This window comes from Oryctolagus cuniculus, chromosome X (assembly GCF_964237555.1).
Source record: "Oryctolagus cuniculus chromosome X, mOryCun1.1, whole genome shotgun sequence".
NCBI lineage: Eukaryota > Metazoa > Chordata > Mammalia > Lagomorpha > Leporidae > Oryctolagus > Oryctolagus cuniculus.
The window spans coordinates 3,357,498-3,374,832 of record NC_091453.1 but is presented as its reverse complement, the minus strand read 5'-3'; the positions used below and the strand labels follow the sequence as shown (position 1 = coordinate 3,374,832).

The 17,335-nt window shown below is 40.2% G+C and overlaps 1 protein-coding gene across 10 annotated transcripts in view; it reads right to left on the bottom strand.

The window, feature by feature from the left end:
* Positions 1-5,581: 5,581 nt before the first annotated feature.
* REPS2 (RALBP1 associated Eps domain containing 2) overlaps positions 5,582-17,335 on the bottom strand; it is a 259,100-nt gene continuing 247,346 nt past the window's right edge. For 9 of the 10 annotated variants that reach the window (XM_002719927.5, XM_051827618.2, XM_051827619.2 and 6 more), the window contains 2 exons: positions 15,269-15,374; positions 5,582-11,136 (listed from right to left, as the gene is read on the bottom strand). In XM_002719927.5, the coding sequence (XP_002719973.1) occupies positions 11,068-11,136; positions 15,269-15,374 (175 nt within the window). In that variant the 3' untranslated portion in view covers positions 5,582-11,067. The remainder of the gene's footprint in view (positions 11,137-15,268; positions 15,375-17,335) is intronic. The other variant, XM_070067267.1, reaches the window with a different exon arrangement.

The following is a 17,335-nucleotide window of genomic DNA, read 5'->3' as shown; positions in this document are numbered from 1 at the left end:
TGGTTTCATTCCCCTTGGTGTTTTAAATTGGAAATAGTTGCCAACATAGAAAAAATAGGCAAGAATCCTTTGACAGATGTATTGCAAATAAGTTCTACTGTTCTGCTGCTTGCCAAAACTCTTAGTCATGAATTCTGATAAACAAAATTTCTTAACTTTAATGAAATCCAATTTATCAATCTTTTCTTTTATTGTTATTGCTTTGTATGCCATGTTTTAAAAAACTATGAAATTCATGAAGACATTATCTGATGCTTTCTTCTTGAAGCTTTATTGTTTTACCTTTCACATTCAGATCTATGATACATACTGAATTAATTTTGTGCATGGTAGGGGTTCCAGGGTCATTTTTTTCCGTGTGGATATCCAATTGCTCCAGCACCATTTATTGAAAAGACCCAACTTTCCCAACACTGAATTATGATAGTGCATTTATTGTAAATCAGGGGATCATATATGTGTACATGTGTTTCTGGTTTATTTATTCTGCACTTTTAATTATTTGTAGCAATGCTACACTGTAGCTTTATGAATCTTAAAATCTGGCAGTGTAAGTCCTCTAACTTTGTTCCTCTTCAAGATCACCTTGACAATTCAGTAGGTTGAGCGCTTAAAATTGGGGTGTGTGTGTGTGTGTCACAACTCACAAAAAGTAACACAAAGAGAACTTGCTGGAAGATGAGAGAGATGAGATACTGAATCTCTTTCAAGCAATCAGAAATCTAGCAACACAAGAACCTGCATGACAATAACCTATGCTCCCTTTATATGTAGGATACACAGGCTCCGACTTGCCATTATCCTCACTACTCCCTGCACGGTTCCCCCTCATGAAGTAAATGAGGCAGCATGACTGAACTAACTGATCAGAGCCCGCTGATATATTTTTGACCAGGTGAAGGGGTGTCCCCAGGAGCGGTGGTAAGAAGACTAAAGTTCTACATAATTGAGGGGCATGGAGAGAAGCCTGAGGGGCTCCTCTGGACCAAGGCTTCTCTACCTCCAGCACTATTGACACTTGGGGCCAGATCATTCTTTGTTGTGGGCCACTCTCCTATGCATTATGGGGTGTTGAGCAGCATCCTCAGTCTCTGCAAACTAGAAGACACTTAGAACTCCCCAGTTGTAACAACCAAAACTATTTCCAGACATAGCTACGTGTCCCATGGGTCAGAGACAGAATTGCACCCAGGTGAGAACTACTGGCCCACACGTATAATAGAAACTGAAAGGGTAAGAGATCGGCTGCAAGGGCAGGAACCTCAAAGTTCCCATCTTCCCTCTGTCAACAGAAGCAGAACATCAGATGGATAAAAAGGAAGGGGAAGATCATTTTGAGAGAGAGAGAGAGAGGGAGGGAGGACTGTGCAGTATAGAGCTGGAAAGAGGTTGGCTGCATCACAAATTCCAAGGGGCATCTTACACATAGAATACAACTGGAACAAAGGACCTGGGAATTGTGCAATGTGGTGATGCTGAATTAAAATTATTTGAAAGCTCTCATCTCTCCAAATATTCCATAAATTCTTCCCCCTTTCCATTCCACTTCGTCCACTACACACACACATACAAATGACTCATGCAAATAAGGCTTTGAGGGAAGACTGATGACAAATCTATCAAGCTAGTTCCTAGGAAGAATGTCAGAAGCAGAAGTGAGTAGGACAAAAAACATCCGTCCTTCCACCATTACCACTGATTCTCAAAATCTCCAGGGAAATTTGGATGAAGGCTCATAACACACATGGGTTGAGGTTCAAGCCAATTCCATTTGAATTTCAAAGGACCTGTGTTGCAATTCTTTGTATCTGCACTTAATTTGCTTTGCTTTCCTTTATCCCATTCCCCGAGTAGTATCTTTCTTCCCGTTGGCTTTCCTTCAGCCTTCTAGCTTTGATTAAGTCTAATACAGGGGTGGAGGCATGATCTTTGCTGTGTAGTGCTGTCCCAGAGATGGGAGCGTTATGCCTCAGGTACAAGAATAATGGATGTACTCTTGGCAGAAAATTTTAAAACAATAAAACTGACTGGAAGTCAGTTGACTTTTATTATCACCATGCACAAGAAATTTGAAACAAGATCAATGATAAAATATTCCTCCCCTAAAGAATATTTTGTTAGTCTATGGTCTAAACAATTACTGTGCCTATTGAGTTCAAATATAGGGATTCTGAGAAATTATAATATATATTTTATGTATATATGAAAACTTTGTCTTCTACTGAAGATGCTATTCTCACAGGCAGACATTGACAAGTTTACAGTTTTTGTGCCAATATCTTCTTTCTACCAATCTGTTAAGAGGACTTCAGGGTACATCAAGGAAGGCATATCTGGGTTACAGATATGATAAAGATCCTTTTCAATCTATGTTTAAAATAAAATTGTAATGAAGGAAACACCACCCAGATGCCTATAAATCCTATTGTTCACACTCATATCTTAAAAACAGAATGGTAGGGCTCTTTGAAGTTGGGGTTTGCCATGGAGATGCTCCATTTGGATAATTTTCTCCTGCAGGCTTGAGTAGTTTTCAGAAATACTAGAAAAATACAGAGTACACTTGTTCAAAAGGAATATTCCCCTCTTTCCAAATTCTTTGTCGCTGCATTTTGATAGCCTTCTTGACTAAAAGAGAACAACACACCTCTTGGTTATCTCAGAGCCTCTGAAGTTTCCCCTAAAAAGAACGAACTGGGGATGAAGAAAGTCTCACATCATCTACTAAGACTATGCCCACCAGAGTTTAATCCTTGGTGCTCTGGGTTTTAGTCCTTGCCCACACACACACCAGAGATGTCTAACAAATCAAACAGGTGAATACGAGTTTACAATCTTCCAGTGAAGCATTCCCTTTCTAGAGAACAGAAGAAATGGGCAAACACATTCATTCTTTGAATACTAGAGAAGTGTATGACTTCAGGTATTAGTGCTTAAATCTTGACAAGAGCAGTAGTCTCATGACGGTTCATGCCTTCTCATCAAAGGCATTCCCATACAGCCTGGTAACCAACAGTTGCCACTTCTTCCTCTCCACATCTCATAGCCATCCATTCCTTCCACAGCAGGGTATCTTTGCAGTTCCTAGAACACACCATGCTCTTATCTTACCCTGCTTCAGCACGTGCAGCTCCTTCTGCCTATAACATCCTCGTCGTCCTTGTTAGTGTCTATTCCTCTTTTAAGATTTCCATGAAGGGGCCAGTGCCATGGCCTAATGAGTTAAGCTGCTGCCTGCAACGCTGGCATCCCATATGGGGCCATTTAGGGAGTGAACCCCCGGATGGAAGACTTCTACCTGCCTTTCAATAAAATTAATAAATCTAAGGGAAAAAAAAAGGCTTCTATGAAGCTTTCCTGGATCCCCATAGTCTGAGTTGGATAACCCTCCTATATGTTCTAAGAGCAACCTGGCAAATGCTGCACTCATGAAAACGTTTTCTACTGAGCTCACAGCTAGACTACATTTCCCAGTCTCTTTCATGGTTAACTGCTGTCATATGACCAACTTCCAGGAAATGAAATATGCACAGAAGTGTTATGTGTCACTTCTGTGAAGAGCAATTGATCTCTAGTCTCTTCTCCACCCACTGGTTAAAAGGAGAAAATCTCTAGACCTACAGGACAATAGAGCCACACATGAACACAATTGGGATCTCTAAATAACTACAAAAATGGCATAACTGTCAACATTCACCCTGTTGAGTGAAGTGAGTGAGAAACACTGAACACCTGGGGTTCTTTGTTCTAGCTGTTGACCTGCCCTAATACACCACAGCGCCTATCTCACTCCATACTGCCATCCATCTGCACCTCTCTGCTCAGCTGGGCTGTGAGTTCACTGAGGGAAGGGGTTCTGTCTTCTTGGTCCCATCCCTAGCTCCTAATATAGTGCATGATTACATAGTAGGGACAAAGTAAATGTCTGTGGAAGGAAGCTCAGGGGAAGGAACTCAACTTGGGATTACTGTAGCAGAGCAGAAAAATCAGCCTTGGTAACATATTTAGCCTTTTGTCCGAATTATCTGAGACCTTAGATGACTCAATTTTGTCTCTTTGAATCAATTTCTGTGACTGCAAAATCAGGCTGTCTAGTCAGTAGTTCAACTTTAAAGTGCATTAGTATCACTTGGAGGGCTTATTAACACAGAGACTGCCAGTCCTCCCTCCTGGAGTTTCTGATTCAGTTGGGAGTGGGAACAAGAATTTGCATTTCTAATAAGTTCACCAATGATGCTAATACTGTTAGTCTGGGAGCTGCACTTTGAGTACCACTTGCCTAGATGATATCAGATCACTTCTATCTTTGAAAGTGAATGACCCAGTGAGCCTCATCAATGCTTGAGAAAGATCAGGGCTTGATGATCCCCAGTGTCCAAGTTTATGAGTCAAATGATGATTTTTCCAGAGTTAGTCTGTCATTTGGAACTACTAAGACTGGAAATATCTTAGATGTAGCCAACTGTTTACATTTATAACATGATATAAATCTCACTCAATATGAGACTAATGCCTGCTAAAATCAATTTAATTTTATTTAAAAAAAAATTTTTTGGGGGGTGGGAGGCGGTACTGTGGGTAAAGCCACTGCCTGCAGCGCTGGCATCCTATATGGGCACCGGTTTGAGTCCCGGCTGCTCCACTTCCAATCCAGCTCCCTGCTAATGCCTGGGAAAGCAGCTGAAGATGGCCCAAGTGCCATCTCCATGTGGGAGACCCGGAAGAAGCTCCTGGCTCTCACCTGGCCCAGCCTCAGCCATTGCGGCCATCTGGGGAGTGAACCAGTGAAGGGAATCAATCTCTCTCTCTCTCTCATATCTCTATCTCTCCTTCTCTCTTACTCAGCCTTTCATATAAATAAAAAATAAATCTTTAAAAATTTTTTATCTAGTTTTCATTCTATGAGAGAGAGAGAGAGAGAGAGAGAGAGAGAGAGAGAGAGAGAGAAATATCAATCTCCAATCTACTGGTACTGGTTCACTACCTAAATGCAGATAATAAGCAGGTCAGGCTAAAGCCAGGAGCCTTGAACTCAATGTGGGTCTCCCAAGTGGGTGGCAGGGATCCAAGTACCCAATCCATCATCTTGCTGCCTTGCACAGTGTATACCAGCAGGAAACTAGATTGGAAGTAGAGGAGCTGGGACTTGAACCAAGCACTCAGGCATGGGATACAGGTATCCCAAGGCTTCAGCCACAAATGCCTGCCTTTTAAATTTTAAAGGTAAGAAAGTACAACTGCAGTGCCAACTTACTAGTCAAGATATCAAAATATTTCTTCTTGATTCTTCCCCACCACCTCCACACTCCAGCTGAGGATATCATGATAGGAAATTTTTTTAACAAAAAGAATACTGTTTTCAATGCAGCAGGTCCTTGAAATGCATGGTGCGTGTTTACCACGTGCAGATATTTAAGGACCTGTTTCAGATCACCAGGAGGTGAAAATAACCAAATCTCAGACTTTGATTTAATTTGGAAGATCCCCAACTCTATCTCCCATGACCGACATTAAAGACACATGAGACCAAATGCAAACCACAATATATTGACACTCAGACTCCACAAAAGCCACACTTAACTTAGTTATCATATATTTATTTTTAATATAGCACCCCAGTTTCACATCATGTACATTTCCCAAAGTTGGAGATCCTTACCCTACTATGTTCTTCACAGACTTTTCAACAAGTGTGAACAAGAGGCAGTAAGGTTAGCTTGAGTCCACAAGTCACAATCCAAATATAGGACACTCTCAGGGATTTATTATGTTCAAGGTCAATATACATAATATTCCCAATGCTTACAAATGAATAAGACTCTGGCTGAGTAAAATATTAACACAACTTGTTAGCACATTACCATGAAAAGACAGAAGGCATCAAATATAGACTTTGCTGTTACACTTTTTATGTTCAATGTACTTGTGAAAAAATATACATTTTTACTTTTGAAGTTAAAATAGACCATCAGCTCATTATCTTTCTTGTCCAATAGCTATAAAGACTAAAATGGCTCTTCTTGGCTCTGGCTCATTAGAACATCTTATTTGTGCTGAAGATAAAAAGAATGGCAGTGCTAAAGAAAAGGGTATATCCAGTTCCCAACTCTCACACAAGTTGACTTAAAATAAACGTAACACAACTCAGCTGATCCAAGTTGCACACAATGAGGTTTGCCACATCAACTGTTCCAGTCACAGGGCAAAGCTCCCGGAAGGAGCCAGTCCCGTTGTCCAGCAGAGTGCTTTAGGACAGAACTGGTACCTGAAGCTGTCCTTATTGGAGTCCTCAAAGTCCTATTTAAATTCTCTTAAAGTCTGGTATCCTCTGATCTTCAGAGCCATAAACCCACTTTATCCAATATTCCTTGTCCATGGAATTAGCTTGCAGCAAGAGAGAATTCTCTAAACATGAAAAATAAGCATTCCTCAACTGTTGACATTAGAGCAAGGCTTCTGTAACTAGAACAAACTCTGTCAACTGAAGTCCTACAATGCTTCTTAGAAAAGCTTCCTTTATCAATGCAGAAAACCACCACACAAGTCTAAAAGCACTGTGTGTCTAGAATGTCTTGCTCACACTAACTGGTTGCTTCAGGGCACACTGGTTGGCAGCTTCTGAAAGTCTATTTCAGGGGAGGGCAGCAGCTCTTAGAATCTGCTTGTATTGCTTTTAAAGTCTGGCCCTCTGTATGCTGCCCTTGGGATTGCTCGTGGGAGGTTCACATAACTAGATGCATTTCTCCCTACAAACAAGCCAGGCAGGTTGGCTCAGAGAGTAAGATGCACATTCAAACTGTCATCAGTGGCCCATCTGTCAGTGTTGGTGGGCAGCCTTCCTCAGTCTGTGCCACCAGAGGAGAAGACATAATGGCTGAGGACTCAGAAAACCCAAATCTCCACTTCTAACCAGGAACTTGAACCACACTGGGTCTTGAGGCAAAAAACCATAACAAAATGCCCATAACTAAAGTATAGATTCAACTTATGCTTTGAAATAAGAGTTCTAAATGAGTGCACTTGAAACGGACTAAACCAGCTGGAAAGAGAAACCAAAGTTACTAGTGTTCTATTTATCTAGAAGGGAAAACAGACCTCTTAACTGCTATTTCATTTTGTTCACATGCATGATGTTCAAACCACAACCAAATGAGCCCTGTTGTCAATAACATGGAAGGATCTAGTTGGTATGATTTGTTAAAATCTTTATATATATAATTTCTAAAATCACATTCCCTTAGTGATATCTAGTCAGGTATGATACTAGTTTGTACTGAACAAATGTTTTTCACTCTATTGTGTTATATCATAATTGGGAGCTTTCCAACTATGGCTTAGAAGGTATTTGCAAATGTCTGTCTTAATTACAATAAACACATCAATTCAAGATATTACCTTACTAATCTTCTGGCCATACATCCATTATTACCATGGCTATGAGATAATTTTAGAAACAAATATTATTTAGAGAGAGACTACAGAATAAATCAGATCTGAAGAGAAGAACGTTTTACGACAGTTCAGATATCAGTAGGAAATCAAAGAAAAATTCATGTTTTTGATTACTCACCCTAAAATATGCTGAAATTGAACATTTGTGACCTGAGTACCTGAAAATATATTGAGGAAAACTGCAGCTTACTACATACTGAGTTCATTTCAATCACAGTAGTCTATTTGAAAAACACAATCCCTTAAGGAATATGGGGGTGGTACCCATTCAAACCAACAGCTGTCAAAATTTCTGCCAAGAAATTCAGAGTAACTTATTGCATCATGAAAGGAGAGGTGTTCAGAAGAACAAATGGTTCAATCATATTCTTTTCCTTCAGATTTTATTTTTTACTTCAGTGTCAGAAATTTCTAGGTCAATAACTTCTTGCACGCTTTCATAGAGTAATTAATTAAGTCAGTAAAATTTAACATGGTAAATAGAAAAAAAAACCTTCTTAATCTACGTTTAGTATTGATATAGAGGATCTCACTGAGAATCTACATAATCTCACTGGCATCACAACTCTGCCACCAACTACCTTTTTCTATGGAAAAGAGCTATCCTCTTTCTATGGACTCTTAGCACAGGAACTGTTGTTTGTTCGGGCCTCTGTTCCAAATGTGCAAACTACAAGAAATGGACACCAGTTCTGCTCAGTTCTGATGTCGTCTTCTCTAGTGATAGTAAGCTGGGCACAGCTTCCAGCTAAGCTGCCTGCTCTCCCAATTAGGCTCAAGCACTTGTCTAATATTTGTAAAGCATCTAGATCCTTCAAAATAAGACAAATATTAGTCTTCATCACAATATTCACATCCATTCAAGATATCTATTGGATTTTGTTTCATGCCTGCTGGATAGAGAGATGGCAAACATAATATGCCACATACAAGAGACACTAAGGAACTCTATCAGCCCACTATCAGCTTCTGCTGTGCTTTCATCTCCAGGACTGGAGGACCCCACGGGAGAAGACCACTGAACAACAAGGTAATTAAACCCCCAGTGGATGGGGCAACATTAACCTTGTCTATAGAATTCTGCCCTTAATAAGCAGATCTAATTTTGGAGTAGTTTTATAGAAGAGGTATAATGGTGATTTTAATAACCTAGCCTTTCTATAAATCACATTAAAGGCTCACAGAAACATTATCAGGCATTATAATTCTAAGTTAAAAGTGCACATCCCAAGAAAATAGAAATAAGGATGGACACTAGTTAGGTTTATTACAGTGTGTGTGTGTGTGTGTGTGTGTTTAAAATAAGACACATACAAATATTTGTTTTTTAAAAAATCCACTTCTAAGCAACTAATAAACTGTGGTCCAAATTAAGTCTAGTCGAGAAGGCTGGGTTTGTGCTTTAATGCCATGCCTATCTTAAAATACTGGTGAGACTGTGAAACTCAGGGGGCTTTGATTGTCCAATGCAATATTTTTGCTTTAAGGAAAACCAAACCAACTAAACAAAACTCGACCTCCTAATTTGGCTCATTTTGTCACTGGCTTCATGAGGAGAAATAGCATGTCAATATTTTTAAATGCATAGCATAGACTAACATTCCTTAGTTTATATGTCTGGCTAACAGATATGAAGTGCTATCCCGAGTGAGTACATATGTACTGGAAGATTATGAGATAAAGTGCATATGCTAGTCATTGCTGGATTGAATGTACCAAAGGCCAAACATGCTGTGAAATATCTGCAATGAGAAGACTGTTGATAAAATTTGTTGCAGCTCCCCAGACCTCAGAACATGGGAAATGAGGTTACCTGAAAATTTGCACTGACCTATTCATAATCTTAGTAAGTACTGAAACTCACTCCCAATCCTTGCCCCCACCCCAAAAAAGAACAAAAACTACAGCCAAGCATGGGTAGGTGGGGGATGGTGGCAGGGGAATAGAGAAATGGTTCAATTTTTATGATTTTCAAAAATCAAACCAATTCAAACTCCTTAAATATGCATGGAAAAGATTCAACAATTTGTTTTTCTTTAAAATGCATCATGTGTTTGAGCCTTTCACTTTTGCCATTAAGCTATTGATAAAGCTTGCCAATAAAATAAACATTAAATAAATGTCCACTTTTTCTAAAAGCTCTCAACTCTACTGAAATCAAAAGCTTAATTCCACATATTGCAAACCTATCCAAAACCACTCGAAAAAGGACCTAGATATACCCAATTCTATTATGCTAAGAATGGGTAAGTTAACAAAATATACAAAGACAGTACTTCTCGCCATTAAACTCTCAAAGTGATGTTAAAGCTGGCATCCCTGTGAGGATAAGTGGTCCTGTGCCCCTGTGACCCTGTGGTGTCAGTCCATTCCCACTTTCAGTTGGAGCTCTCAGGAGAAGCAGCAGCTACTAAATTTCTATAGAATACCCGCTTCTGCAATTTAAGCTTATTGTTTTTTATATCGTCTACACTATAGTTAGTGTAGTGCTCCTCCTGAAACTGATATAGTGCAATCACTTCCCAAGGGTACACTTCACAGAGACCAAAATAATCATATATCCAGTGTGAGGTTTGCTTTCTTTCATTATTTCTTTATACCCAATACATTCACAATCTAGGTTATAATAAGAAAAAATAACTACCAGAGATTATTGGAATGATGCTAAAAACCATCTTCCCTTCTTCCCCAGTCTGAATACCTGGGTTCAAACAACAATTTTTTATCAATTCAGTCTCATCAGCTTTTCATATTTGACGGTGGTTTCCAAACTCATGCATTTATAGATATGTTATCTCATGCAGAATAAAAGTAGCTATCTGGCAACTATTTATTTACTTTGTTCAGGTGAGGCAGTTAAAGTAGATCACTCTTGCCCAAAAAATTACATGAAAGGACTGAGTTTTCTGGGTTGATGGCCTGTAACTGGCCAAGTTAAACAGCTCATTGCCAAAATCTTCACTTTACAGAGGTATAAAGACCAATAAGCATTTGACATTCAATAGAAAACAATAGTGATGAATTATTTATAGCTAGATAGAATATCAAAATGGCACTAGAGAAGCAATTTTTGGCATATAGTGGTGGAGGGCATAGTGCCAAGCTCAATCTGATGCTTTAATTTTATTTTAACTTTTGTTTTTATTATCATCATGCCAAAGACTATCCAGTTGGAATCCCAATTATTCAGGAAACCAATCTATTGTATGTGATAAACATACAAAAATAAAACAAGCATCCTGAAGGTACTTGGTTATAAGATTTTGTACAAATCATAAATTCTTTAAATAAATAATGCTCTAAATTATTTTTAACTGCTAGAAGACTGATTTTGGGTAAGGAGCAGCATCTATCACTTTGAGAAAGTACTTAAGAGCAGGGGATAAATTTCACTGACCATCATTATAATTTCAAGTGTGATAATCAGTTGAAGTATTTTTTTCCACCACAGTGAAATGTACAAGTGAAGTGCAAGAGAAAAGGTCATATGGATTATATTCTGCTGTTTACAGCTTTTGACACAGCTAGACATCTATGACAAGCAGTTGGGCTCAAACATTTGAAGGAAATATCTTGGCAGACAAGGTCACCCACTGTCACTTGAACCTTAGGGGGTCACAACACAGTGACTGGACGAAGTTGTTCCAATTGGTTTTCCAATGCAATCCGTTCTTGATGAACCTCCTGAGTTGCACAAAACAGAGGGGAGAAAAACAAAAAGAACAAAGGGGTCATTTCTTGGATTCATCCCCATTTCATCAGATATTCAACGGAAACTAACTTATAAGTAGACCCACAAACACATAAATGCTACAGAAATCAAGAACAAATGAACTGAAAGGTATCATTTTTAAAGACAGTGACAAGGCAAGGGGAGCTTTACAATTTGCAATCTCTCAACTCCTTTCTGAACATGACAAAATGAAATTGACTAATACCCTCTTCTGCCTCACAGTAGTCTTATCCTGTTTTAACAGATCTGAAGCTAGCAGAGAATGACATTAAAAATTAAGACTGGGGGGCCGGCTCTGTGGTGTAGCGGGTAAAGCCGCCGCCTGCAGAGCCAGCATCCAATACAGGCGCCAGTTTGAGACCCGGCTGCTCCACTTCCAATCCAGCTCTCTGCTATGGCCTGGGAAAGCAGTGGAAGATGGCCCAAGTGCTTGGGCCCCTGCACCTGTGTGGGAGACCCAGAAGAAGCTCCTGGTTCCTGGCTTTGGATCAGCGCAGCTCCAGCTGTTGCAGCCAATTGGGGAGTGAACCAGCAGATGGAATACTTCTCTCTCTCCCTCTCTCTCTCCTCTCTCTCCCTCCCTCCCTCCCTCCCTCCTTTCTCTCTCTCTCTCTCTCTCTCTCTCTGTGTGTGTCTGTAACTCTGACTTTCAAATAAATAAATCTTTAAAAAAAATTAAAAGACTGGGAAAGACTAGAGAGAAAATTCAGATCCCCAGTACTGAGAGGTGAGCCACCAGGACTAAATTGCTAGTGGCAATTTCTGGCTTCTAATCCAGCACCATACTCAGATCTGAGGGATGAAAAGGTACACTGGTCACCCCTACGCCAAAGTCTCATCCAGGCTTCTGCACAAAATACGGCTTAATGTGTGACTTCTAGATAAAAGCCAAGAGAGAGGCATAGCCATCTGCTATTTGGAAATTTAAACTTGCAGGCTAGAACAGATTTTTTTGACAGGCAGAGAGGGGACACATAAAAATACTCTGAAGTAGAATCAAAGTGGAAAAGAATTCTGTATAAAGGTTCAATTCTGAGATGCTCCCAAAGCAGCAGCATGCTAGTAGTCAGTACAGAACTCAACAAGCATTTACACCATCCACCCATCCAACAGTCTCTGAGTATCTTCCTACTATGAGCCAGACATCATCCCAGCTGTGACGGCATCCACAAAGAACAGGACAGATTGGACCAATACCCTCACTCATTGAGCTTAAAACTCAAATGGCTACAGAAAGACAATATAAGTTCATGAACAAGATACACCTAGAACCAAATGAATAACATGATGGAATAGAGAGTAAGAGGGTAAATCTAGGGAAAAGCAGAGGGGGTGAACAGGAAAGACTCCTCAGAGGTGATGCAATTTGAACAGAGACTTGAATGAAGTGAGGAGTGAGCCATATGAACATAAGGGGGAAATTTATTCATAAAGACAAAATGGCAACAGCAAAGACCCTGAGGGAGGCAATGAGCTCGGCTGGTTGATGACCAAGAAGGCCCATGTGACAAGAGCAGAGGGAGCAAGGAAAATACTGATAGGAGATGAAGTCAGAGATTTAGGCAGAAGCCAGATTTCAGGGCTTCTAATCTGAAAAAGGTCAGTACACAATTTATAATTCCAAATTTTCACTCAGGCTAATGTATAGACAGTGTGGATTATAGCAGGGCTAGAGTGGATGCAAGGGAGCAATTGGGAGGTTAATACGGGGACCCAGGCAAGAAATAAAAATGGCCTCGATCAGGGTAGAAGCCATAAAAATAAAGAGAAGTAGATGACTTCTGGACATACTTGAATCTAGAGAAGATATGCTTGCTGACACAGCTGATGTAGGAGAAAAGGAAAATTTGAGGATGACTTAGGATCTAGAGATTAAGATAGTGGGTGACTGGCAGTAGTATGAATTAAGAAAAAGGATGTTGGATAATAAATGGGAATTTTAAGGAGAGGGTTGGAAATCAAGCATCTGAGATGTATAATAGATATCTAAGGATTAAAGCTGAGTAAGAAATTGTATATGCATATCTAAAGCTCAGAGGAAAGGGAAGTAGCATTTGAGATATAAATTCAGGTTTCAGGGCCGGCGCTGTGGTGCAGTGGCTTAAAGCCCTGGCCTGAAGTGCCAGCATCACATATGGCTGCTGGTTCTGGTCCCGGTTGCTCCTCTTCCAGTCCAGCTCTCTGCTGTGGCCCGGGAGGGCAGTGAAGGATGGCCCAAGTGCTTGGGCCCTGCACCCACATGGGAGACTGGGAAGAAGCTCCTGGCTCCTGGCTTCAGATCGGCGCAGCTCTGGCCATTGCAGCCATCTGGGGAGTGAACCAGCGGATGAAAGACCTCTCTCTCTGTCTCTACCTCTCTCTGTAACTCTTTCAACTAAATAAAATAAATCAAAAAATATATAATAAATTCAGGTTTCATTACCCTAGGGGTGGTCATCAAAACCATGGAACTTTGCAGATAACATCATCTAGCTAAACAATATAGAGTTCAGATAAAGATGGAAGACTGACCATAGACTCACCCCCTCCTGGATGCCACTAAAACAATAAAGAAACTTTTAAATGCCATTAATCCACAAGATTAAAAAAGCGGGGCGGGGATTATAGCAATGAAATTTGTAAGCTGAAAGACAAATTGATAAAGGGTAAATGACAGCAAATCCAGGGAAAATATGTGGAACTTCTGCCAGTAGCTGTTCCAAGTATGCATTCCAGAGATGCAGAAATAACCATGGGAAGGTTCAGGAGTCCACAGGGCTCACTTTAAGATAGACTTGAGCTACAGTCCACTGATAACCTGACTGCCACAAGCCTCTACTCTGACTGATGTGCCACAATTACATTTTGGTTCTCCTGGAATTTGTCAGTTCAGAGCCAGTAGCTGGTAATCCCAGAAGTCTGATTATTTTCCTTCCCTCATGCACATTCACTCTGGTAAACAGCCACAGATCCCTTTGGGAAATGCTAGGAGAGAGATTAACAGCCTAAAATGTTGGCTGCATAGTCAGGCCCTCCCTTAAGGGACCCAGATGCCCCTTCATTCAAGGAATTTTACATCTGTAAATGAGCTTAGTCCGGGAAATTGATCGAGAGCAGTGACTAGAGGTCTATTTTGATGGCTCTTCAGACCAAGTAAAGAAAACTGAGTCACAAGCTAAGCATGAGAAAAAGCAAGACACAATCTGATTTGACCTAGGAGAATCCCCGACAAACTCAAACTGGCAGCACCAGAGACCTGTGAAAGTGGGAGTAAATGAGGGGAAGGAAACTGGATAAAATTAGTGTTGGTTGGAAGTCTGTTTCAGAAGTAATTAGACCCCCCAGATCTTTCTTGCCATCACAGAAGAACATTAAAGATTTATTCCTCAAAAGGCTAAAGCAGACAACATCTGGATTAGCAAAATACAGGCACAACTGTGGACAAGATATTGGGCTGGAAACAGGGAGAGGAAACGAATTTCCTGAATGCTAAGATTTGCAACCTTCTTGCTCCACTGAACCAGTATGTCCCTTCATGCAGAAGATAAAAAGGACCTCTTCTCTGGGATTCCAACTAAACCAAGAGGAGAGATCCAATGATACTACCTTTGAGAAGGCGAAACTGGAACCATTTCCAAGGTTAAGAAGAGGGGTTGATCTTTGATAGTACCAGGGCCATGGCCTTCCACTGAAATAAGTATTCTCATACTTTAAAAACTTTATGGAAACACCTAATACCAAAAGACTATGCATGGATTTCAAAAAATTTTTGGACCCAAATAAACTTAGCCAGAGAGGATCTAAACAATCAAGCTCTTCCCCAGAAGCTTTGGCCAACAAAGAATGCTTCAAATAGCTTCTGCAATATATTCTCTTTTAATTCACATAGAATATGCAGGCTATTTAGTAAAGTTACTAATCTTCCTTTAAGCATGCAAGAACCAATCCATGGAACCTAAAAGCAGTAATAATTCTCTACCATCTAAAAGAGGTTTGAGAACCAAGGCAAGTCTTGCCAATAGGGATGTCAGCTAAAGTCAGGAGTGGGAAGGGAGAAACGCCAAGGATAAGCCTAGAAATTCAAATCTGAGAAGTGTTCCATACCTTGAGCTGCTGTTGGAGTTCACTGTTCAGCCGGGCCAGCACTGCATTGGCCTCTTTATTTTTGCGGATAGCAGTCTGAATGGCCTTCTTCTGTTTGGAAGACTGCCTATAGAAAAGTACAAAGGTTTCCATGAAAAGCAACTTACAGGTCTAGACCTTTGTAGGTCAGAACTCTGATCCATCAGAGGTTCTAAACTAACAAGGGGGGACCGGTGCTGTAGCGTAGCAGGTAAAGCCGCCGCCTGCAATGCTGGCATCCCATACGGGCGCCAGTTCGAATTCTGGCTGCTCCACTTCCGATCCAGCTCTCTGCTATGGCCTGGGAAAGCAGCAGAAGATGGTCCAACTCCTTGGGCCCCTGCACATGCATGGGAGACCTAGAAGAAGCTCCTTGCTCCTGACTTCAGATCAGTGCAGCTCTGGCTGTCACGGCCAATTGAGGAGTGAACCAGCGGATGGAAGACTCTCTCTCTCTCTCTCTCTCTTTTTCTGCCTCTCCTCTCTCTGTGTAACTCTGCCTTTCAAATAAATAAATAAATCTTTAAAAAAAATTTAAAAATAAACTAACAGAGGATTAATATCATAGGGCTCTAAAACTAAAATCTCATATTCACAGGTAGGTAGGCACAAACACAAAATGAAAAAAAAAATTAAGATGAATTATTTACACCTGAAGTAATTCCCATTTTATATCTTGAATAAAAGCTTTTAACTGGCCCTTTTCAAAATTTGTGTTCTATTTATTCCAAGACTTTTAATAAGCATTTCTTCCTGACAAATCTCATTAACTGGAATGCCCTTTTTGTGTAAGCACTAATGGCATTTAAAAAACTTGCAGCTGGCCCTGGTGGACAATTCTGGAGGAAAAGAATAGAACATTCCCTTTAGCAAAAATCCTATATTAACTTAGTCAGACTGCCTAACTCTTCTTTATTTCTTTATTACTAAGCATGAATGCCTAAGTGTGTGTGTGTGTATATGTGTGTGTGTATTCATGTGCATGCACCAGCACATATATATGGCACCTGAAAGAAACACAGAATATCATTATTAACTCAAATATTAAGTTCACAGAACAGCTGTAATGAGGATGCTTATGCATCCTACTTGACCAACTACTGTATCCACTTAAACTGTTTGGCCATAAGTTTTACTTAGCACTCTCTTTGCCTCTCAGAATTGTTCAAGGTTGGGATGATAAATGAATATGGTAACCACAGGTATAACCTACCTACAACCTTTTATCCTATAGTAAAAAATGCTAAATTCTTAGAGAAAAGGGGCAATTTATATTCTCGTAGAAAAAAAAATAACCATATTTGCAGTCACTAAGGGACAGGTTCTAGGCCAGAACAAATGAACTAGAATGAACTGTGATGACCACATAGATCTGAGTAATAGTCACTGAGACTATACTTTGCTCATCTGTAGAAGGCATAATCCCTTCCCTAGCAAATTCAGAGTTAAAGATTAATTTTTGCATCCATCTAGAATCTTCACAATCTGCTTTTAAAAAATATAGGGGATGTGTGTTTGTCCTGGTGGTTAAGACACCACTTAGGATACCTGCATCCTACATCTGAGTGTCTGGTTTCAATTCCCAGCTCTGGCTCCTGATGTCAAGTTGGTACTAATGCAGACCCTGGGAGGCAGCAGTGATGAGCAAGTAGGTAGGTATCTGTTACCCACGTGGGAGATCTAGACTGAGTTTCCGGCTCCTGATTTTGACTTCATGGGCATTTAAGGAGCAAACCAGCAGATGTGGATGAGTGTGCTTGTGTGCTCTCTCTCCCCCTGAATCTCAAATAAATAGAATCTGGTAGATAGCTAGATAATAGGAAGGATTTGTGGTTCCAGGGCAAGGTGGCAGAGATGTGCTTTCTCTACTCCTCTTACTAAGTACAGTTAAAACTCTTAGATATTATATATAAAACAAGCTAAGAAAACTGAAAGATGTAGTAAAGAAGGCAAACCAACTAGGGAACTAACTACCCATGGAAACACATTGCAGTGAATGCCCTGGGTTTTCTTTTATTTCATATATCCCAAATTGGATATGGGAAAAGT